This window comes from Papilio polytes, unplaced genomic scaffold, assembly GCF_000836215.1.
Source record: "Papilio polytes unplaced genomic scaffold, Ppol_1.0 DF824058.1, whole genome shotgun sequence".
Classification (NCBI taxonomy): Eukaryota; Metazoa; Arthropoda; class Insecta; order Lepidoptera; family Papilionidae; genus Papilio; species Papilio polytes.
Genome location: NW_013525146.1, coordinates 1,124,268 through 1,147,762, shown reverse-complemented (window position 1 = coordinate 1,147,762; position 23,495 = coordinate 1,124,268). Strand labels below are relative to the sequence as shown.

Genomic DNA, 23,495 nt, shown 5'->3' with positions numbered 1-23,495 from the left:
AAAGCGCGGCTCTATACTTTGCACGCCTCAAAGAACAACGTCTCCCATCCGTCAAACTCATGGACAGCCCAATACCTTGGGAAAACCAAGTTAAATACCTAGGTGTCATACTCGACTCTAAACTTAACTTCTCCGCTCATGTGACCCGGGTCAGGAACCGCGCGGCTTTCATCTTAGGTCGTCTTTCCGCGTTAATTAATAAAAAGAGCAAAATGTCCCTTCGGAATAAGGTGACACTCTATAAATCTGTAGTGCGTCCCGTCATGACGTATGCTAGCCCGGTATTCGCGCACATCTCGCCGAAACAAATACACCGACTTCAGGTGATTCAAAATAGATTCATGCGCAGAGCCACGGGGGCCCCGTGGTACATGCGCAATAGTGATCTTCACATCGACTTGGACTTACCCACCATAGCCCAACACCTGAAGCAGGCGTCGCGTCGTTATTTTGACTCTGCCGTCGGTCATCCTAATTCGTTAGTTGTAGGTGCCGCCACCTACAACCCAATCGCGCTCGGTAAATTTCGACGTGATCATCGTAGACCTAGGCACGTTCTTGACTTCCAAGACGATGCAACAACAATCGCTCAGGCTAGGATTAAACAATTACGCAAACAAACAACACGCCGTAGTCGCTGTCGACTACGGCAATCATTCCCGCGATACGGCCTCATAGCTGGCAGGTTTTCACCTGTTAATGATAGAAGCGTTGCTGGAGTTTCTTCCGCCACTTCTTCTCCCAGCGATAACGCTTTCCGAAGTGGTAGTAATGTTAGACGTATTAATATTAATCAGATAGAAGCAACCGATCAAGTCGAGGTTCGGCCCTCTCGGGCGCCCTTGAATCGGAATGCTAAACGCGTATTGAGTGACAGCCCAAGCCGAGGTTCCCTCTCGGGGGCCCTTGTGCCTAGTCACTCCATGGAGCGTCCTCCGAAGCGACCTAAGAGCTCGGTGGCCTCCCAATCCGGTAATAATATCGAAGTAACGGCTCGTGCCGAGGCTCCCCAGGGAGCCCTCGAGCTCAGTTACTCATAAACGAGGTTTAGGCTAAGCGCCATAAGCGCTCGGCCACCTCAAGCCCGGTGAATCTGTAAATGCCTCTTCAAGGCAAACAGTGGCCATTCAGTCACAAAAAAAAAAAAAAGTGAGATGAAGTCATAGATCTTTAGCCCATACCTTAACGCAGGAACTGGTTATAAAAACCTACATGCCTGTGTGTTACAAACACTTTACCATTAAATGAAATAAGTGTTGCTCGCCACTTCTTCCGCGTGAAGTTAAGAAATAATAAAAAATTTAGCCCATGTTATTCACCGATTTTTAAAATCGGCCCAGTAGTTTCTACGTGGATCGAATACATACAGTAAATCAAAAATACTAATCTTTCCTCTTTATAATATTAGTATAGAAGTATAGATAGAGTATTTACTGAATCTCAAAAAGTTGGCGTGAGTGTTTTTTTCAATGAAACAACAAAGAATAAAAAGTCAAGTTTTATTAGCACTTATTTTATGTTAAATTAAAAGAAGCCCTCGTCGTCTGAGTGTGCGGAGGCAGCGTCCCAGGCGTGTGGCGAGGTGGGGCGTGCCAGCAGCGCGGGCGGCGCTTCGCCACCGCGCACGCGCAGCGCATACACCGCGCACTCCACCTTCTCCACGTTGCGGCGCGTCGTCGCCAGCTTGCGGCCCAGCTCGCGACTGCCCCCAGTCACGCCTACATGTCATACAGAATAAATAAACACCTATCCATTCATCTTCATCACCAGCTCACTATATGTCCCCACTGAGGGGCTCGGTGCCTACCCACAGTTATGGTGAATTATCAAATACATTTTATTTATCTGTAGTAATAAAATAAAGTATAAACACGCACTTCTCACTTATGTAGGATGTCAACAATCAAGGTATATTTTACAAACATTCTTTTTGTAATAGAAACCCCTAGACTTTAACAATTTTAGGTTACATATTTTTACATTAATTAGTTTAGGGCCAGGCCTAGTATTTTGGAAAAGAAATACTCTGCAAAAAATTTCAAGATAATCCATTGAGAGGTTCTGGACCACATAATAAAAGAAATAAACATTCACATTAATATTACTAAGATTAATAAGAAGCAAGACAACCTAGTAAATCATACAAAAAGGTTTGACTCTTACCTAAATAACTTGTATACAGATCTCTCACATTCTGACAACAGCTAAAGCATTCCTCGCTGTCTCCACTTGCAATGCTGTTAATTGCTCTCCTCATTAACTCCCCCGTGAGGTCCGCTATACCCAGCATGTAGTCATTCTGAGTCAGCATAGTGACAACACTTCTCTCCTTGTTATTTGTCTCATCTTCTATCTTATAAATAAATTCATCCTGTGTCTCTTTAAAAGTAATTATGTTCTGTGTCTGCATCAATGAGCATAAAGTTCTCGCTTCAACATACTCCTGGAAACCTGGAGTGACCGCACGCCAATGTAAATAATTTGGTATGTTTTCAAGCTCAAGGCCAATACTCTTTATTGGACCTTTAGCTAATTTCTGAAGCCGTATGATTGCTTCTGAAACTGCCTTTTCACATGTTTCTTTGCTACAAAATAGGAATAATGTATTTTTATTGATAATGTAAACAGATTTATATGAAAATTAGCTCTCGCCCGCGCCTTGTCTACACGGAATTAAATTGAAACTTAATTGATAGCTGATGCATTCTTTCTATACTAGACTGCCTAGATATTGATCTACATGTGTCAAATTCCATTGAGATCTGTTAAGCCATTCAACAGTTACCCTTTAACAAACAGTCATCCATCCATCTTAACTTGTACATTTAATACATTAAGTAAGATGTGTCTCTTACGTTATAGCAGAGTGCAGTAAAAATATGATCCGCTTGCTTTCAATAGTAATATCCCTGGAAAGTTTGACCAGACGCTCATGCCTGTCTTGACGATCGTTTAGCTTTACAGCAGCGGATTTAAATATCGCCAATATAGGGCTGTCAGCGGGAAGGGAAATTGCAGTTTCTTTAGCCACAGAAGACAAGGTTTGTTGGTTGCGGTGCCGGCGAAATTTACCTAAAGGTTAAGACATATAGGATAAAATACAAACTTAATCATTTACAGTATTATACAGTTTTATATGATAGGGTTACCTCTTACAGACATTGCTGAAATGATAGTTTCTAGTTTTTGTTATTATTTTAATATTTGTTATGATAAAAATATGATTATTTACCAATAGCGCAAATGTCAATGATTATCAAAGCTTAAGAAGAGCGTTCAATATTATCCAGCGTTCAAACCGTACAAACTCTAATTAGATTACCATTTTTGCATTATATGATTTCATAAAATCATTTCGAGATTTAAACTGAAATGTTAAAAATTTTGTGGTTAAAACTATTATTGCAAAGATATCTCCTACATTTTATTATAAAGCTTTCCTTCAAGTCGTCTTCTCATCATAGTAATCTCTAATCTACGAGCAGCAAGAAAACTGTCAAGTCAAGTGTCAATGTCATTTTCATTACGTCACTCATAAAATATCCGCTGTTTGCTGTGGTCTTTAAAAAAGGTAAAAGTATGTTTAAAACAGTACATTTTGACCAACTATGTGAAAATATAACGTATATAATTGAAATTTGTTTTAATACACAGGAATTCGCGTAGACTGACCAGAGTCCGCGGATTTCTAGTGTTTACTAGAGCAGTGCTGTTCCTTTCCGTTAAATATTCGCTGTCCGGAACTACCAGGTAAACAGATTTCTAATTACAGGTAAATAGTTATGAATCTATATTTTATTGAACAATGTATTGATTTTAGCACTTACGATGTCTCAAACGCTGACTTTCGGTGACTCATGCGCCCCGATAACGTGCCACGCGTGGAATAAGGATAGAACTCGTAAGTATGATTTGTTAATTCATTATTTAACAATTTTCAATCACATTCTGCTTTAGAGTTTCTAAATCCTAGATGACCTTATACCAGCTATCAATGTTCATAAAGATTGATGAAAATTCCCCAACAATGACTATTATTTTATAGCTATAGAATCTCTATAAAATTTCCACCGTATTTGGCTCTCATTTGATTAATTTTAAAGGTAATGATTATATGCTATTCTTCCAGAGATTGCATTTTCACCCAACAACAATGAAGTTCATATTTACCAAAAAGAGGGAAATGAATGGAAGCAAACCAATAACCTTGTGGAGCATGACTTGAGAGTTATGGGCATTGATTGGGCACCCAACACTAATAGAATTGTTACTTGTTCTGTCGATCGTAATGCATATGTGTGGACACAAGGTGATGATGGGAAATGGACCACTACATTGGTCCTTTTACGTATCAACCGAGCGGCGACTTGCGTAAAATGGTCACCAATGGAGAACAAGTTTGCTGTCGGTTCTGGTGCAAGATTAATTTCAATCTGTTACTTTGAGAAAGAAAACAACTGGTGGGTCTCCAAGCATATTAAAAAGCCCATCCGCTCCACTGTGACTACCTTAGATTGGCATCCGAATAATATCCTTCTAGTTGCTGGATCTGCAGACTTTAAAGTCAGGGTCTTCTCCGCCTATATTAAAGATATTGAAGACCAACCTGGCCCAAATGTTTGGGGTTCTAAGTTACCTTTGGGGCAACTTTTGGCCGAGTTCCCTAATTCACCTTCAGGTGGTGGATGGGTGCATAGCGTCTCGTTTTCTGCGGACGGTAATAAGGTAGCATGGGTCGGACACGATAGCTCTATCAACATTGCTGATGCCACTCAAGGAAAATCAATGATCAAAGTTAAGACTGAATACCTGCCATTTTTGGGATGTAATTGGATATCCAATAACTCTCTGTTGGTTGCTGGCCATAGCTGCATTCCATTGCTGTACTGCCATGATGGAGACGAATTGCGTTTCGTAGCCAAGTTGGATAATACTCAGAGGAAGGAGTCTGGTGGGCTCTCAGCCATGAAGAAGTTCCAGTCGTTGGATCGTCAGGCCCGGATTGAAACGAGCGATACTTACTTGGATTCCATTCATCAGAATGCCATCACTTGTATTAGCCTCTACAAAGGCACTAAAGCTAACGCTAAGAAGTTCAGCACCTCCGGCCTGGATGGACAACTCGTCATTTGGGATTTGGATTCTTTGGAGAGGTCCATTGAGGGGCTAAAAATCGTTTAACTGAAACTGCATTTAAGTCTATTATTTTTATTTATTATATAATGGATAATATAGTTATCGTGCGAGCTCTGCAATCACTCAATAGGAAAAAGATCGAAAGGAGGAAAGCTGCGGGAAATCACGATCACAGTTGAATCAGTCTAGCGCGGAAATGAAACACGTGAAGCGGTCAGCGAGTGATCAGCTCTCCGAACAGTAAAAACTTTCAAATATACAGAATAAAATATTATTTATAGGTACAACGTCTATGATTTATACAATTCAATATTTTTTAAACATTGTTAATCAAATAATTTATATAAATTAAAACAATAAGACTACCACACACTATATATAATAGATCAATTTTAATACTACTGAAGTACTGATTGCTGTCAAATATTACATTAAAATTTAAGGAATTAACAATTGCTTTTTATTTCTATGCATTAAGTCCCCCGATGTCTGGGGAGTATCTCTGAACGCATATATTTTTTTTATTTTTAACAACAAAGTCATACTTTAACCTAGTAAACTATAAGGCCATTCTCTTGTGTAAAATATTGCAAGTTCATTGCGTGGTGACGATGCTAAAGACGGGTCCGATGCGTATGAAGACGCGGCGCAGCACCGTGCGCAGCTCCGGCTTCAGGTCGAAGCAGGTGATCTCACACAGCAGTGGGTAATAGCTGGACACATGCGCCGCAAACTACACGAATAAAAACATATAAAGTATATGAAAAGCATTATACACGAAGTTAATTTTGTGTATTTTAAAATTTGGGGTCCATGTGCATCGCCAGAGGGGCGGCTGCCCCTTTCTTAAGATTGGGAACTTTAAAATATATGTAAGAATTAAATCAAAAGAATAAGGGCCTCTCCCACCAAGTGTAAATTGTCGATTTTGTCCTCTATCTGATAGTGACGGCATTTTTAAGTTATCTGAGCCTCTATCAGCCAATGGTTTTTTTTCGGCTGGCGACACCCATGCTGGTTGAGATATTTTTTTGATACAAAGGTCAATCAATGGGAATTCCTTTGACAGGGAAAATGCAAATACAAAAAAAATAAATAAAAGAAGGATAAACACACTTGTAACCATCACATAGGTATGACGTGAGGATCTAAATAAATAGGCAATCTTTATGTATTAGCATACACAAGTTAACAGTATCTATCAACCTATAAGGACACATGCCTCTGTTATTCGTATGACCAACATAGTATTGTTGCGCGTTTGAATTTCCGATCGCCATAGATGATTCACCACTGTCTATAAACATTTACACAAAGGTAAGATTAGACAAAGTTGTTTTGGTACTTGACGATGTTTTACTTAGTCATTTTAAACTAATTCCTGCTACACACGTTACCTATTTTAATTATATAGTGAAAAGTTTAATTGTTACACTAAACTGAATAAGTGCTGCGGGCTTTAGACTACAATTAAAAAACAATACATACCCTTTCATCGGGCATCTTCAGTATCCGTGTGAGAATCAGCAGTAGAATGGACGTCCAGGCGTCTCTGTGGGCTTCGTTAGTCAACCCTACGAAATACTCCAACGCTTCGCAACATATCTTAATCAAGCTGCTCTGCACGGCAGGCCAGTGGTTCCTTCGCGCTTCGTCGCTGTACATTTTGAATAGAATCCGCATAACACAAGCCAGTGATTGAGTCTCTTGTTTCAACATGTTAGGTTTCACAGATCCCTTGAAATTCGCCTTCCACAGTACGTTCCGCTGCGCATTGTTGGTGTTAAACGTCTTCGCGAACCGATGACTGCACATCAAGCACTCGACGAGTCGCAGCAAGTGCGGTGAGCTGAGCAGACGGTACATGCCCTGCTCTTCACGCTGACACTCCTGCTCGGTGCCCGGGGTACCTCCGGTCAGTTCGGCAGCCGCTAGAGCCAATGTTTCGGCGTCTTCCTTTCTCGATGTCGCCGGATAGAAGACTATGTTGTCGATCGTTTGAATCAACTCGAGTTGCACCACGCACTTGATGAGAAGACTGTTGAAGACTCTGTTGGAGGATTTCGATTCATCTCCTCCTTGCGGCTTCTTCAATATTCCATGACGAACGTGAGGAGTTTCGCTATCGTCGTTTTCATCCGGTTTCCAAGTCAGCAAAGTAGTGGGTAATGTACTGTTGAATATATCCAACATAATCTGGCAGGTTTTGCTCCATGTGTCTTCGCTGAATTTCATTCCGTTCGATATGACTAGATTTTCTAAGCAATTAGTCCCGGACCTGGCCAACTGTTCATTGTCTTGTTGCACGCACCAGTGCAGTTGAGCGTACAGCTGCTCGAGCAGGAGAGAGCCGAGGATGTCAAAATATTGGGTGAAAACGTCGACGATTGCATACAACGCGTGATTGCATGTTGTAGTCATCCATTCGTTCTTTTCCAACTGATGTTCGGGTAATTTCATATTGTCAAAAATTCTGAATAAAATATTAAAAAGATCTCTCCACCAATGCGGACGGAATGATTCACCGTGTGTTTTGATAATTTCGAAGAGGACTGTGAGTCCTCGAGTGCGGACGTCTAATTTGCAACGGCTTACGACGCACGACAGGGAGAACAAGAGAGGGAACCACCCTCTCAGCCACACCCTGTCCACTTCTGGAGCACCAGGTTCTCCCTCGAGCCCCGCGTGCTCGGCGAATAATTGCGGTGAAGCGCCAACTGCCGTTGCACAAGATCTTACGAGTCTTATTGCTTCCATGGACGTATCGGGGAATTTCGCGTTGCAAGCGAATTCCGAAAGACACTTAACTGCATCTTGGAATGAATCGATCATCGCTTGGAATTGTTTCTCGTACAATTCCGATATAATTTTTCCGGTTGTTTGGAATGCTAAATCAACGATCGCCTCGTCTTGGTCACTCGCCGCCAAATGGAATACCGAAAATATATTTTTCCAACCGGACTTTATGTTCGGTGCTTGCGAGTTCACCATTTGTGCGATACATCTGACCACCATATCTCTAATCGTCGGAGAACTATTTTTCTTCATTATATGTTCGAAAGGACGTAAGAAGTCTTTTTGGAATTTGAAATTAGCGAACTCGCCTTTCTCTATGAATTTCATTGAAAGTTGTCTTAAGGAATCGACGGCGAAAAAGGCGATATCTTCATTGCTACTGCAACCCACTTTGTTAAAATGGTCGCCGAGGACTTGCCAAATGCGGGACCACTGAAGCCTAATTCTGCCCATGTTGTAGTATGATATTTCGACAATTTTTTGTAGAGAGAACATTCTCGGGTTTGTAGAATGACACAACTCGTCTAGAGATACTTGACAAAGAGCTTTTACGAAATCAACAATTGCGTCACCGTCGAGCCTCGTTGAGCCTGTGAAAATTCTGTCCACGGCCACCACGACACTCTGCGAGCTCGTTTCTCCGATGTGCTCTTTCACACTGGGATCTAATGCCATGAGGCTAAACTTTAAAGCATCGGGTTGAGGTTTGATGCCAGATGTTAAAAATTGAGGACGGACTCCTGTACCTATCAGCTGCGCTAATTCGAGTTGAGAAATACATTTTACTACGTCCAACCAACTACTTCCTAAATAATTTCCATCCGTATGTGCGACAGTGATCAAAGTTTTAATTGTGTCAATATTCTTCGCTTTCATTTCTGTTATCGGTGAGTTAGCCGTTAGCAATGTAAACCTCGCAAGAGCTTGGACGTATGCATCTCTTTCTAAAGACATGTGGAAAATGCAAGCGATACGAATTGCACATCTTATACCATCCAAACACAAAGAAGCTATCTCGGTATCATCACAATCTTGTAGACCCACTGAAAAAGCGGCAAGGAACGGAGTCCACGCCATTTTAAACATTGGCCGCACGTGTTCGACATGTTTCGCAGTTGTAAAAGGCGTCTGCACGTGGGATACCGATTCCATTAAATTCTTAGCAGCGGTTGATATTTGTTCCATCTCCATGTTCCATATGAGTTTGCGTTTCTTTTCATTAGCAATCCTGTGTTGCCCTGGTTTGGACGTATTTTTCATTTTTATTTCATGGCCGGCTATTTCGTCATATATCTGCGACAAGTATTCACGAGGCAGATCATTGTTGTCGCTGATGCCGCTATTCAATTTGATATATTGTTCTTTTGTCATTTTATTCTTAACTTGGGGCGAATGCAAATCCGTCGTCAGCATTATTATGGAAAATGCTAATACGTATACGGTGTCGGCGCTCATGAATAGCGTATTAGTTGGATTGCATTCACAATACCGAGCAGCGAATTTTTCCATAAGCCGGTCAATCTTTTGCGCTTCACCAGGTAACCTAAAGCCTTCTAAGAAATGGCGCAACGCTGCTACGATATCCATGTCAGAGAAGTTCATGGAATCTACGTACGCGTACATTACTTCTTTGGAATGATCGTCATTTTCTCCTAAATATTCACCTATAAATATTTTATCAATCCTCTCGTCAGTTAACAACCATTCTGCTATTTCTTTCGTAGATGTACCCAACAATCCTTGCTCTTGTAAAAATGCAACACCCTTTTTGGGTTTTCTATTAAAAAGATCGATTCCCGTTTCCCAAACTTCCTTTTGCTGTTTGAGAACTTCAAATTGTTCAGGTGAATCTAGAGTTTCTCTGTTCCCAATATTACTAGACCCTGTGGAAACCAAACTTAGACTCGATCCTCCGTGGGATTTAATACTATGATGGTCAGAGTCTTCCTTTGTAGTTCTCTCGCCTATTGTTGTTTGCATGTTGGGGTTGATGTATAATTCTTTACTCCATTCTACCATGCACTTTAAAATCGACACAAGACATTCGAGGCCTCTAATGCGCATCGATTTTTCTTGATTGGGTGTAGCTCCCAATTCTAAAGCTTGTCTTCCTTGCGCAATCTTTGATACATCGTTAACTAATCTCTGGAAAAGATTTGCTGCGGATAGATCGCAATCGTAGTTCACGTAAATATCTACAACACTTTGTGCATCGCCACAAATTCTGGTCAGGGCTTGAATAACCATCCATTTGTGTTCAAATGAAGAACTGGAGGTCTCCAAAATATTCATGAAAATTTCTTTAAAGAAAACTTCAATTTGCTTCTTAAGATGAATTTTGAAGTTTTGAAGAAGGGCCAAGAATATCGCCAGAGATAGTTCAAAGACTTCTGGTACAGAACTTACTCCATTCTTCGATAAGGCGACACAGAGGTACTGCTTGATGGCTGTTATGAACATTTCATTGTTCCGAAACACTGGGCCGGCGTTTTGCAGTATAGAAAGGAGTAAATGTAAAGATAAAATTTTAGACCTCAGCTCATGAGATTTAGGATCAGGAGTTCCCTCTGGTAAGGGTTTCATTGACAGTTTACAAAGTGCTCTGAACACAAGGAATGCATCTTTTTGAAGGACATGTGTGAATTTAGCAGTGACAGAATTGTCATTCTCTGAAGCGACATCTACACTCTCTTGAGATGGTATCCTTGTTATTGAGGATTCATTTGGAATTTGTTCACTCTCCTGGGATACACTAACACTGTCTTGAGAGTCTGATGGGTTTTCATTGTTATCTGGTATGTTCTGGCTCACATCATCTTCAGATTTTTTTGATGCAATTGAAATAGCATTATCAATCACAGAGTCAACTATTTGCTTTGCTATAATTTTAGCTTCCAGTATTTCTTCTGATGGTTCCTCAGGTACAGAGATTTGATCTTTATTTTCTTCACTTTCATTATTCAAATTTGTTTCTTCAGTCACTATATTACCATTGGGAATTTTATTATTTTCAGCAATGTTGGGGTTAGTTTCAGACTCCAATGCTTGGTTCTCCATTTTTGTAAATATCACATTAAGCATTTGAGTTAGAGTCGCCCTCGCTGTTGTCTGGTTTATTAGATTTTTACTTGCTAGGTAAATGTTATAGCAAGTTCGAACAGCAAGAAGCACTGTTCCTTCATGGACTTCCACATGTTGGCTTGTTATAACAGTTAAAAGAGCTTTTATTATCTGAAGTTGAACACCTTCATCTGTCTGTGGACCGTTAAAACAACTACATATTGTCTCTACAATGCGATCAATTAGTAATTTTCTGGGTGTGGTGGAATCAGGGATGTTTCCTGTTAAATGACCATAAGCGATGAGTTTCTGCAAGCAGTCCAGGGCTGTGACGACAATACGCGACGCTTTGCTCTGGCATGCAAGCTCAAATGGCAGGAAATATTTTTCAGCTGTGATAATGTTTGAGGCATCATTTTTTGGTAGAGGCAGAGTGCCTGATGTTGGACTGTCTGATGATTCCGGCTGACCTCCATTCTTTAATTCTGCTTTTATTTCCTCTGAAAATAAGATGTAACACTTTAGAAGACCTAATTTGAAATATATAATATAAAATTTAAGAATACATGCTTTTAGTTTTTTTATCAAACTAACTTCTTAATGGTGATGGTAAGTTACTGTAACTTCAATAAATACTTTAATCTACCTTCTTAATGTAACATACAAGTTGTAGATAATATTACATAACAGAAAATTCTTGAGAGCACCAGAAGTACTGGAAAATTGCCAAGTGATGATAAAGCAAATATTATCTTTACTTATTGTCCAGAATAGTGCTGTACTTTGCTTATCAGTAATTAAAAAATACATGAATTTACCTCAAAATTAACAATTACAAGGACAAGGACAGGACAAACTTTTAATAATATTGCTTTATAATATTATTTTAAAACTTTCATGAAATACTTTGAGTTATGGCTAAACTGATAGCATAGTTCATTGTTTATTTCATTCGGGCTTGGGGAATTAATACATATATTAATATTTTATTATGTGATAAAGTAATTTTATTAGAATAATATTAGATAGCTTTGTTTTATTACACCATGTTCATATAATAAGCGTGGCAACTATCACAGATTTTGTCATTTTTAAAAATTCAATATTAATTCTATTAATACTTTGAACCAAGATATTCCAATCAATGAGAATCTAATGTTTTCTTATTGACATATAAATTCATGCTTATGTTATAAAAAGTCACTAGTTAGTACAGCAATTATTTTTTAAATATTACCCTTTATGACTTAAGGGAAATAAGGCTGTAGATACGTGGAAAAAATAGTACAATCATCCAATGTGACATGTTCTTCATGTTTGTATCTCAATTTAATTAATAACCATTAACTATATCTTTAAGCATTTCATGTTATGATTCATGTTTTTATCATAACATTCTAATACTAATGCATTAATATTGTATTGATAAAAATTAATGAACTTTATATTTTACTTTAAAATGAGAACAAACTAGTTTTATTACTAAACTGATTAAATGCCAAGAATCAGAAGTCATCACTTTAATGCCCTTGCTTTCACATTTCTTAACCAAACATAGGCTAAATATTGTTTCTTCTCAAATGTAGGTAAAGGTGTCATACTCAAGCACCATTAAAGTGTTTTATAGATATTGTATTTGCCAGCAATAACGATATACATACACTAATTTGATAAGGTACATAGACATTGCAACTTTACATCAAGGTCATCACACAAACTTAATCAAAAAAACTTGTAAAACTAAACTTTAACTTAATTAGCATAAGTGATACGTAAATAGTTATATTATAGTAAATCAGTGTTGTAATATATGTTTTCTGTTGTGTAAATGTCAAAATGGAAACCTTACCTAAAGCCACCTCACAGGACTTTTTCAGTTGATTGTGATAAGACCTTTTGATGTCTTTATCCGCTAAAATCTTTTCCAAGGCTCGTACTATAAACATTTCTTTAGTTTTCAGGTTGGTTTGCATCGTTAGTTTATATTATAATCACTCCATTCGTATATATCGGAGTGCGACTCAACTGCACGGAGCGAAAGTAGACATTTATGATATTATTGAGGCACTCTTGTATTGCATTCGTTGATTAATTTCACGTGAAAAAGTTGCACAATAAATGTAACATCACAAATATTTAAGCAGTTAAGGATTTGTATGAATCCATTGCAGCGAGAGAGTGATTTTAATTTCTATAAAGAGTATAAAAAGATTTGGATTTTAGATTTCACACACCTCATCACAAACATGTCAATTGAAAAGATGCATTCAATTTAATTTTGTCACTTTTGTCCAAATATTAGAATTAAATACAAAGAAAGAAATTAAATCAACTTATTGTTCAAACAACAAAATTTTTAGATTTATTCGTATTTCTGACGTGCGATCATTGCGATTAATTTAATTTTTTTTGTTTTTAACATTTTTACGTGTAAATTATAATCTGTTTAAGCATAAATTCAAATTCGAATTGACGGATGTCAATGTGACGTTTTTCGTGATGCATGGTGTTTATTGTATATTTACCAATTTGAAATTATAGAAAAATTCAAAACACAATCACATAAAGTAATCTTGAAACTGTTAAAAAACTACCTAACAAAATTGCTTCCACAATGACTGTGACGCGGGTTGCGGAGTCCCGCACAGAATTTAAATTGAAGAACTTGCCAGAAGATGCGATTTCTAGCGTCAAGTTTGCACCAAAATCCAGCCAATTCTTGCTTGTTTCATCATGGGACTGTTCAGTTAGGTTATACGACGTCACTTCGAACGTTGAAAGACATAAATATAATCACGAATTGCCGGTTCTCGATGTTTGTTTTAGGGTAAACTATCCGCGAATTTCATACATTTTATGTACCAAAAAAATTACAACTTAACTATTATATGACTTAATTTAGGATGCAGTCCACTCATATAGCGGTGGGCTAGACCAGACTCTCAAGATGTATGATCTCAATGCAAGCTCAGAGACGGTTCTTGGAGAACACAAAGGAGCAATTCGCTGTGTGGAGTTTGCTAGTGAGGTGAACGCCGTGCTCACGGGCAGCTGGGATGGGACAGTCAAAATGTGGGACAGCCGTGTCCCTAATTGTGTGGGCACATACAACCAAGGGAATGAAAGGGTAAAATCAACTTCATACTCAACAAAATCTAATCTTACTAATATTATAAATGCGAAAGTTTTGATGGATGGATGTTTGCTACTACAATCTTCAGAATAGCTCAACAAATCTTGCTGATATTTTAGCTATTTAAAAAAACTTAATTTGAAGAAACATTTAGTTTTTTTTTTAATTTTTGCAAGGATGGTCTTGTGGATCAACTATTATCAATAATTTTTGATGCATTTCATCATATTTTAGTATCATCTGATCATCTATCTTCAGATATCATCACATCTGATATTGCATTAAACTGTGACAGTGTTGTAATCAAATTTCTTAACTTTAAATTGAATTTTCCAGGTGTATACAATGAGTATAGTTGGAGAGAAGTTTGTAGTAGGCACTTCAGGTCGTAAAATCTTTGTCTGGGATGTACGTAACATGGGCCATGTAAACCAAAGAAGGGAATCATCTCTCAAGTATCAGACTCGTTGTATACGAGTATTCCCAAACAAGCAGGGATATGTTCTCAGTTCTATTGAGGGCAGAGTGGCTGTAGAGTATCTGGACAGCAATCCTGAAGTACAGAAAAAGAAATACGCTTTTAAATGTCATAGGATTAAAGATGGTGGTAAGTGAAAACAATGATAGATGAATAGATTTAATATGTCACTTGAGTATCTTTAAAAGAGTAATAATTAAATGTTGAAGGTAAAGTTGAATGAAATAATTTTTTTAAGTGAATTTTGCCACCAATTTGATACAAGCTTGCAAAATTTTCTACCTAAAATATAACATTGTCCAGCTCTGTGAACCACATTGGCCCAATGTGGTTTGTTTGACTTCACACTTGTTTTTGACTTCAATATATGCATTGCATTACAATGTTTTCCATCACCGTAAGAATGTTTACTCGACGTACGCGTAAAATTATTATGAATTCTTATTTCTTTTTCAGGTTTGGAAAAAATTTACCCTGTCAATGCAATCAGTTTCCACTCTGTGTACAATACATTTGCGACGGGCGGTTCCGATGGCTATGTAAACATATGGGATGGGTTTAACAAGAAGAGACTTTGCCAATTTCATAGGTATGTTTTAAATTTATTTAAAGACTCGAATGGTAATAATTCTTTATTTACATATACTCGTCCTCGATCTAGTCTATCATAATGACATTTCTTTTTCTTCCTCTTCACTGACATGTGCCATCGAGGTCTCTGCATGCCAGATACATCGCCACATATTGTCATTCTCTTTGAGACAAAACAGACAATATTATGCTTTTACATTTGTCTGGGATTGTCCATTTTATTTTCTAATTGATGGCAGATATTAAATGAATAAATAAACAATGTTTTAGAGTTAATGAGAGAGGTAATCCCTTTCCTTAATTTATTTCCCAATAAATGTGTAGATACAATACAGCAGTGTCAGCGCTGAGTTTCTCCCACGATGGGTCAGCGCTGGCCATCGCGTGCTCCCAGCTGGACGAGTCCCAGGCCGAGGAGCCCCGGCCCGAGGACACCATCTACATCCGCTATGTCACCGACCAGGAGACCAAGCCCAAATGAGGCTCCCAGACACCCCGCTAGAGCCCCAGCAGTGCTTTATATATCTTATAGTGAAATTGTGCCTTTTATAGTCACTTAAATTTAAATAAGAGTACATTTTTGAGTTTTTAGGACTCTTTTTTTAAATGTGGTAGTTTTAAAATGGACAAGAGTCAATTTTTAATATGTTTTTGGTGTATAATAAAATTCGTAAAACATTTATTTGATGTGTACATTGTTTTTTTTTTAATTGTAATGTGTGTTTAAATAGTTTCTGTGTTTCGTTTTTCATACATATAATTGAAGTAGTACTCAGTATGTGAGCGTTAATCATGTTTAGGAATCAATGTTTCTTTGTGTTTGTAGATATATAAAGCCTGTGGGGTCTGTCGGGTGTTCACAGATTGGATGTGTCAGTGACGTACTATAAGTGATAAGTGAAGTTTAAATAAATAATTAGTTTATATATATTGTTTTATTTTTAATACAACTTCCTTAAGTGTTTATTGATCAAAGTTTACGAACTTTGATTGAAATCTTTTCAGTAGAAATACACATGTAATTAAATAGTCTAAATAATACCTAAGATTTTAAATTACACGGTTCCCCATATGTTGTACAGTAAAATTTCCGTAACCCCCCACAACTCGTTCATTTAATAAAACGTTATAGACGGGACTTTTTTAATACCTATAGTCAGATATAAACAATAAAAAAAATATTTATTTGCATAGGAATATTACATAAAAAAAACTATTTCATTAACATTTCATAGTTATTAACACCATACTGAAAAACGTTTCTAACAATATACTAGATTAAAAAGTAACCGGAAACAAGTCGTTGTTTATTCAAGGGAGTGCCTTTCGCGCCAGATTATAAAACCTGCCTTTGTGAACTTTGAAAGGAGAGAATTCGCGCACAGTATAACTTAACATTAAACCTCGTATTACAAACATTTTCAAATTAACACATTTCGCGTGCACACAAGAGGCGCGTTCGCGAAAGGATTTTGCAATTAAATTTAAGAGTACTTTCAAGACCATCGCAAAAACATTGTCGGGAATATTTTGACGTATAGCTGTCAAGATAAAGTCTATTTTCGTTCGGATGTGGTGCACAGATAATGTTGCGAGTACGTAAGACTCGACCGGTCCAAATTGCCGTTCAAACAATGGTCATATTTGCGACCACCTAAAGCCTTCTTAGAAATGTTACTCGCGTCGAAGTATGAAGATGGGCCTGTGTTTGCAGACGCCATATAACCCCTCTCGCGTAATTATATTCTACTATTAGAAGCTTAGCTAATTGAGGAAGTAATACACGCCTGGTCTCTCGTTTGCGCGCCTGCACAAAACCACTTTCTGTTTACTGAAATCACGGCCTGTTCAAATTTGTAACGGCATAGGTTAGTTAAGCGTTGTTTCAAGTAAGCACATGCGAAATTGCTAATAAAGTTAAATCACTATTTATGGATTGTAGCTTCTGTTTGTGGAGTATTTTCCTTTCCCGTTATTTGTAAATTGCTAAAAACTTTCATTTGTTAATTATTTTAGAATGATATCCTGGAATACTTTGTGGAGATTTGACCAATCACATAATGCGAATTTTGTAGGGCACACTCACTTGGGATTTTTGTCAGTCATTTCTAATCCATAACAACTGTTAGACTTCGCTTTGTAAAGGATGGTAATTACAGTTTTTGCAGAGTTAAACTATTAGGCGTTGAACTTTTATAAAATAATCGCACCGCAGCTAAGTAATTCGCAGTATTGATTTTATAACGTTTCGTTTGAATCTATCACAGTAATTCGCTCATAGGTACTTATTTGTTACATTTGATCGTTATTCGGAGAGCTCTTCACATATTCTGTAGGCGTTACCCACTTGTGTCTAGTGTGTTCTACGCCTTACGAGACGGGTATAGAACTATAGACTTATTTGCATTACATTATTGCACGATAAGTGTCATTATTGCTTGTACGATATGTTGTTATGCGTAGGTGGACATTGATAAGGTTGGCCAGGAATCTCAATTGATTTGGACATTTTTAAAATAAAAGTAACACAGTACTCGAATATGTTCACATTCATTTCTAAAGAAAATAAGATGATTGTGATTAGTGATTTTCCGAGGACCAAAATGGAAAACGTTGTTTTTAGTACCTTTTAGTACTAATATAATCTGTACTTCTATTTCTGTCATGTTTTGGCAGCTGTCAGATATAACTAGGGATGTGAATTATTGAATTTTGTATTCAATACTGGAATTATAATTCACTAAGCATCATGATAAGTTATATTGTATGTATATAAAGTGTCGACAAATCAAGGAAACATCATGTAATACAAACTTGTTCTTTGACTCTTCGATTATCAATACGGGAACGTCACGCTGTGGCAATTTCATTAAACAGATTGAGCACAGATAATAAATAATTTATCACGCATCTCTGGCGGCGAACGGAAATTGTCACTCGCAACATAAGTTTTTTACTTATTTGGTAAGTTTCAATCGCATCTCGATGTTTCTTCAAGCCTAGTTAGCACAGCTGTGTATCGATAAGCGTTTACATAGATTTTCACAGTGATTGGTACTTGTTAAATGTAAAATATTATGTTACTTGTTATTCTAACTTAATTGCAATTTGTCACTGTAAATAGATAGTGTCTAGTACTATCATGTTATACCGGCTTACTGTTCCCTTCACAAACATATAAAGAAGATATAAATATGTATTTAACATAATATAGATAAAGGATACTACTGCTTGAAAAAAAAAGGTTAGGTCTATAATACGCTAACTCTGTGGTCACCCTACACACTTCAAATTGAATGGACGACAAATTGCCGCAATGATTTCAAAACACAATTAATTTCGTTTAATTACATTTCGTTAAACGCATTTCTTGAATTATTGTCGGAGCTCGTCGTTAGCTATCGCCTTTGTAATTAATTTAGACAAACTCATTACTGCACATGAGTTATGGCGCGTCGATTCTCTTTTGTACCGCTCTCTGTCGTACAATGGAAATATTGAGACGTGCGTGAAACGAGACGTTATTGTTTAATTAATGGGATGTTGTAAAAAACATTTGAAAGAAACGAACACCAACAGCTTAGCTTGCCACTTCAATGTAGCTACATCTCGCGTTCCAATTCAAACACGAAAAATTGTCAACACAGATCAAAACTTACACTTTTTAGTAACGTGTAATTAGTCCTATTTTTTACATATTATGTGATATTATAAGCTTGTGTTATTTTATAAATAACAGAATAAATCTATAAAGGACGTTTTCTTAGGTTCCGTGTTAAATTAAAACAGGATAGTGTAATATCTGTGATAATTTAAAAGGTTGTTCTTTAATATTACGAGCCGTAAATTAGACTCCTGGGTGTTAACGCATTTTAATTCGCATCTGACATTTTCTTGCCATCAATAGCTGGGTAGCGTTTGTTTTATAAATTAACAAAAGCTCGCGACTTGACGGAGCATTTACAGTGTTAATAATAATGCGAAATATTTTAAGACATACGTATTATTGTCCTTATTACAATACAATGCTTCTGGTGTTAAGGTTATATTTTAAACATAAACTTGTTTAATATAGTTCTCTAACCTCAATCTTTAGACTAGCAGTGTCATATTGCCGTGTATTTAAAACATCATTAAGGATAAAGCATTTATACGTGTTAATGAAATAATTTGCAAATGTTTGCCGATATCGGAATGTATCAGTGGACTTATCGCACTGAATGCGTATTACTCGAACTCCAAATGAAGATAAAGCGTGTCCCTGTCTATCTTAATGTCTTTCAATTAAAGGAAACCGGTGGCTGTGGCGACGCGGGCAATTTTCATCTGTTAATGTCGCTACTTGCGACGAAATCATTCTAAACGCAATTAGATATATTTTGTTCGTTATCTGTGTTATATGGCACATTTTGAAATATAATTTAAAAAGTACAAATGTTTCTTTGCCATTATCTGTATGAAATTTGTGAATAACAACATCGATGACATTTATAGCTTGCAATAAATAAAAGTTCCGCGAAATAAAAAAATTAAGGACCTTGACGCGATCGCTCATTAGTTAATGTCACATGCAGATAAAGATGGCGTCTAAATATATTTGAGTTTATTTGTGATACATTTGCCAATACCAACGTCTGTCGTCTGCCGGAGGAGAGCTATGGGCGTCCATTAAACAGCGGCGAGCCTTTAACTTATGCTAAAATGTCCACTATCTCCGTCTTAATGGAAAACAGGTGTGAATTTATGAATTGTATAAGCTCTCAGATATAACACGAGAGTTCCGATGTGTTAGTCACAATAATTTCTCTTTAATAGGGACCTATAATAAAGTTATCTAGTCACCGGAGTGCAACTGTGGGAAACGCAAACACTCGCCTCAACTCGCTAATACGAAATAAATTGAGCCTCAATAAAATCTAGTCGTGAAACGGAACGCTTATGTGAAACAGAGACGTCCGTCTTTGTTTGACAGATCCGAGTGACATCTCAACATGGAAGTATCTTACGATTGAGGTGGCAATGGAATATTTATACACTTGTATAACGCACTTAATTAGTAACTTATTAAAACAAATTAACTGCCTGTTTCAAGTCTACCATGATAAAACTTTTACACGTGTTTCCACACTAAGTATTATTTTATTATTCACTATTTAACAGAAGAGTACATAACAAGGAAGTGTATATTTTCCATTAATTACATACCTTCATTGTTTTTTCACAAAATTAAATAGAATCTTATTATAATGTCAAATGGATAAATTAAACGAGATAAGCTGGTCATACCGGCGCTACGTGTTAAGTATATTATTTGCATATAAAGTACATACCTCTGTACATTACTTACACATATGTATAAATCAAACGTAGATTATATAGTTAAAGTCTAATTTACTGACATACTATATTGAAATTAGCAGACAACCTCACACCTACGCCATTAGAGACAAATTGAAGTCACGGAATGTCGCTTTAATACGAACGTGTTACGTAAAATGTACCCTGATATATTCGAAGGTGATAATTATGTGCGCACTTAAAAAACAAAGCATTATCAGAAATCATTTGTTACAATGAGAGATAATCAAAATACCGCATCTATTTCATTTGATTACCGAATCCATGATCGCCCGCCCACGCGCCCTCGCCGCGATAGAATGTAACGTCATAACGGTTTATTTAGTTCCCGTGCTATAAAATGTTTTGTATAACATTATTTAATTGTAATTAACCCATTTATTTTTAAATTAGTACATATACCAACTAAATCCGTGCAAAGTGCAATGCACGCCTAGCGCCTATGGCGGGATCAGCCTGCATTTGTACCGTAAATTCGGGCGCGTTCTTTTTGACCGACTTCCCAAAAGACGGAGGTACTCAATTCGTCTGTATGTTTTTTTATTTTTTTTATATGTGTTACGGCATAATGTTTGCAAGTTTTGGGCGCGGTTTTCCGTCATTATTATTTCGGCCATCATAGATGACAACTAGTGAAACTACTCGATAAAATATATTAGTAAGATTACAATAATTTCCGATGTTATTTCTGAGAATAAATAATTACATTGGATATACTCTGTGAGTCAATGAAGTATGATAAATTCTAGGAAAAGTTGAATCATTTCTTTTACTAAATTTACTTCACAAAGTTCTATATTCCGATGTTCCGGTTAAATAAGGCAATCTGCAATATGAAAATCGTTCTTTAATATTTAATTTCTTATATCGCAGTACTTTAATACATTTCAGTGATTTAAAATATTGCATAGTCCAAGATTAAATTTAGTATTATTAAATCTCGCGACAGGAGACTAGGCTCGTTCTTCATAATCGTAAAAGTCTAAAATACGGTTCTTCAGGCCACATATGGTGCCTAGCCTGGTCTAGGATCAGTGGGTGGTGCGGTTATAGCCTAATCTCTGTGAAACGACACTAAACGTCGCGACGACCAAGTAAAACTTTGTTGTTAAATTGAAATACACTTGGGAGCGCTAAATAACATCGCCCCAGTGTCAATTAATGTACCTACACTGTTTAATATTGAGTAGTTTACGTGCTACTATCTATTCCACGCGACTTTGATCGCGTTGGATCCTGAAAGTTAAAATTTAGTTAGCATATAACACGTTTTTAATAAGATTCTTGTGGGAAGTCACGCAGAATGTTCTTAAAAAGGGGCATAATATTAATTAAACCATTTAGATATTTTTTGTCAAACAAATTTTTCAAATCAAATTTTGTATTATCCTGCAGTTTCTCTCTAACACACTGTATATCAACTAGGAAAGGCTAAACTAAATGTCGATTATAGAGAACGAAACGTTCAATCTTAAGGTGTACAGATAATAAACAATTGAATGACAGAGTAAGCTAAACACTCGAGTGTATCGGCTCTTGATGGTGGCAGCACTGTGCTCGATTCTGTCGACTCAGCCTCTCACCGTCCATTCCCACGAGACGTACATTTTTAATGAACACTTCAGAATCCAAACAATACTGGAATGGAATGTTTCGCAATGACTCTAAACTTCTCTAGACTTTCACACCTCGAGGGTTAATTCGAGTTTAATAAATTAGTCACTCATTACACGTCACATTGCAAGCGAATTTAGCGTAAAAAATTGCATCTTTGCATTGCAATTTTTTATCTATTGCATGACATAGCAAAAGTAAATTGATTTATACATTCTTTTCTATGTATTCAAAGAATTTGATAACATAAATCTAATTATCTTTATTGATGATAATATAATTGCCGATTGAAATTGCCAAATTGTATATTTGAGCATATTTTGAATGCGTTTTTGTTATATTTGAATTCGTTAATATTAAAAGGTTTGATCTGTTAAACTTAACAACCAAGACTTTCATGTCTATTTATCTATATTCTTGATTAATTTTCCGTTTAGCTTGAAGATTTCACGTCAACTTTTTTTTTAATTATTAAATTAAAAATCTAAGATCTAGTTCAATGCATACATAATTTAATATCTAGATAACTATATAATAATGAAAGTAATTGTGATGCAACTATACGGTGACAGACACAAATATTCTGTGTAAATACTTTTTCTATTCCGGTTGTATTTGTTATAATTCATCGATACATGCTAAAAGTGATCACCAGTTAGCCAGCGCCGCGTTCGTCCCGGGTGGCGCTCGTATAGCCGCCATTATTATATTCCGCTGACCAGTAACAATATACCACTTTCTCACATCCAATGACAAATTGCGAGTGAGTTAATACCGAGACACGTTTGTTCGTTTAAATCAAATGGCGCGAATCTCACAGCGGGCTGTACATCGTTGTTTATTACAAACTTAACCTTACAACTCATTGAAATCGTATTTCGAAAGAGTTAAAGTTCATAATCGCTTGTATGATTGAGAAATAGATTATTTAATTGACAAAATTATTTTTGCGATGATTATGATTTTTATTCCCTTTGAAATAGGGGCGATTTTTGTTAATTTAGCGAACAGTATTATTTAAGTAGTGTTAAATATACGCGTTCGACGGAGGATGTTATTGCTCAGTGTCTTCGCGGACTCGTAGGGATGGGGTCGCGAAGATTTACAATGTCCATTTTATTAATGTTTTTTTGCATAATTTATCGATTTCATTTTGTTTTTAATTTTGTTAAAATATTCATTTCTGTTATAACTTGCTGCTCCAATTATTAAAAATATGAGAGCGTAAGTAACGTAATGACAAAGATTTTAATAACAAAAACGCAAAATAAGGACAATATTTATGCGAAGAAACAATGCACTTTTATATCTTTTTAGCCTAATCTTAAT

The 23,495-nt window shown here is 36.7% G+C and overlaps 4 protein-coding genes across 4 annotated transcripts; 2 read left to right on the top strand and 2 right to left on the bottom strand.

The window, feature by feature from the left end:
- Positions 1-1,482: 1,482 nt before the first annotated feature.
- LOC106100275 (translin-associated protein X) lies at positions 1,483-3,260 on the bottom strand. Its single transcript, XM_013279082.1, has 4 exons — positions 3,150-3,260; positions 2,856-3,072; positions 2,164-2,585; positions 1,483-1,718 (listed from the first exon to the last, which is right to left on the bottom strand). Exons 1-4 carry the CDS (start codon positions 3,160-3,162, stop codon positions 1,525-1,527), a joined length of 846 nt encoding a protein of 281 aa, XP_013134536.1. The 5' UTR covers positions 3,163-3,260; the 3' UTR covers positions 1,483-1,524.
- A 209-nt stretch (positions 3,261-3,469) lies between these two features.
- On the top strand, positions 3,470-5,665 carry LOC106100274 (actin-related protein 2/3 complex subunit 1A). The gene is made up of 4 exons (XM_013279081.1): positions 3,470-3,571; positions 3,655-3,750; positions 3,821-3,901; positions 4,130-5,665. Exons 3-4 carry the CDS (start codon positions 3,829-3,831, stop codon positions 5,179-5,181), a joined length of 1,125 nt encoding a protein of 374 aa, XP_013134535.1. The 5' UTR covers positions 3,470-3,571; positions 3,655-3,750; positions 3,821-3,828; the 3' UTR covers positions 5,182-5,665.
- On the bottom strand, positions 5,193-13,252 carry LOC106100273 (brefeldin A-inhibited guanine nucleotide-exchange protein 1). The gene is made up of 3 exons (XM_013279078.1): positions 12,842-13,252; positions 6,625-11,492; positions 5,193-5,869 (listed from the first exon to the last, which is right to left on the bottom strand). Exons 1-3 carry the CDS (start codon positions 12,963-12,965, stop codon positions 5,732-5,734), a joined length of 5,130 nt encoding a protein of 1,709 aa, XP_013134532.1. The 5' UTR covers positions 12,966-13,252; the 3' UTR covers positions 5,193-5,731.
- Positions 13,253-13,468: 216 nt separating this feature from the next.
- LOC106100257 (mitotic checkpoint protein BUB3) lies at positions 13,469-16,120 on the top strand. The gene is made up of 5 exons (XM_013279052.1): positions 13,469-13,819; positions 13,895-14,119; positions 14,462-14,732; positions 15,060-15,192; positions 15,519-16,120. The coding sequence occupies exons 1-5, from the start codon at positions 13,607-13,609 to the stop codon at positions 15,673-15,675; spliced, it is 999 nt and encodes a 332-aa protein (XP_013134506.1). The 5' UTR covers positions 13,469-13,606; the 3' UTR covers positions 15,676-16,120.
- Positions 16,121-23,495: the final 7,375 nt, after the last annotated feature.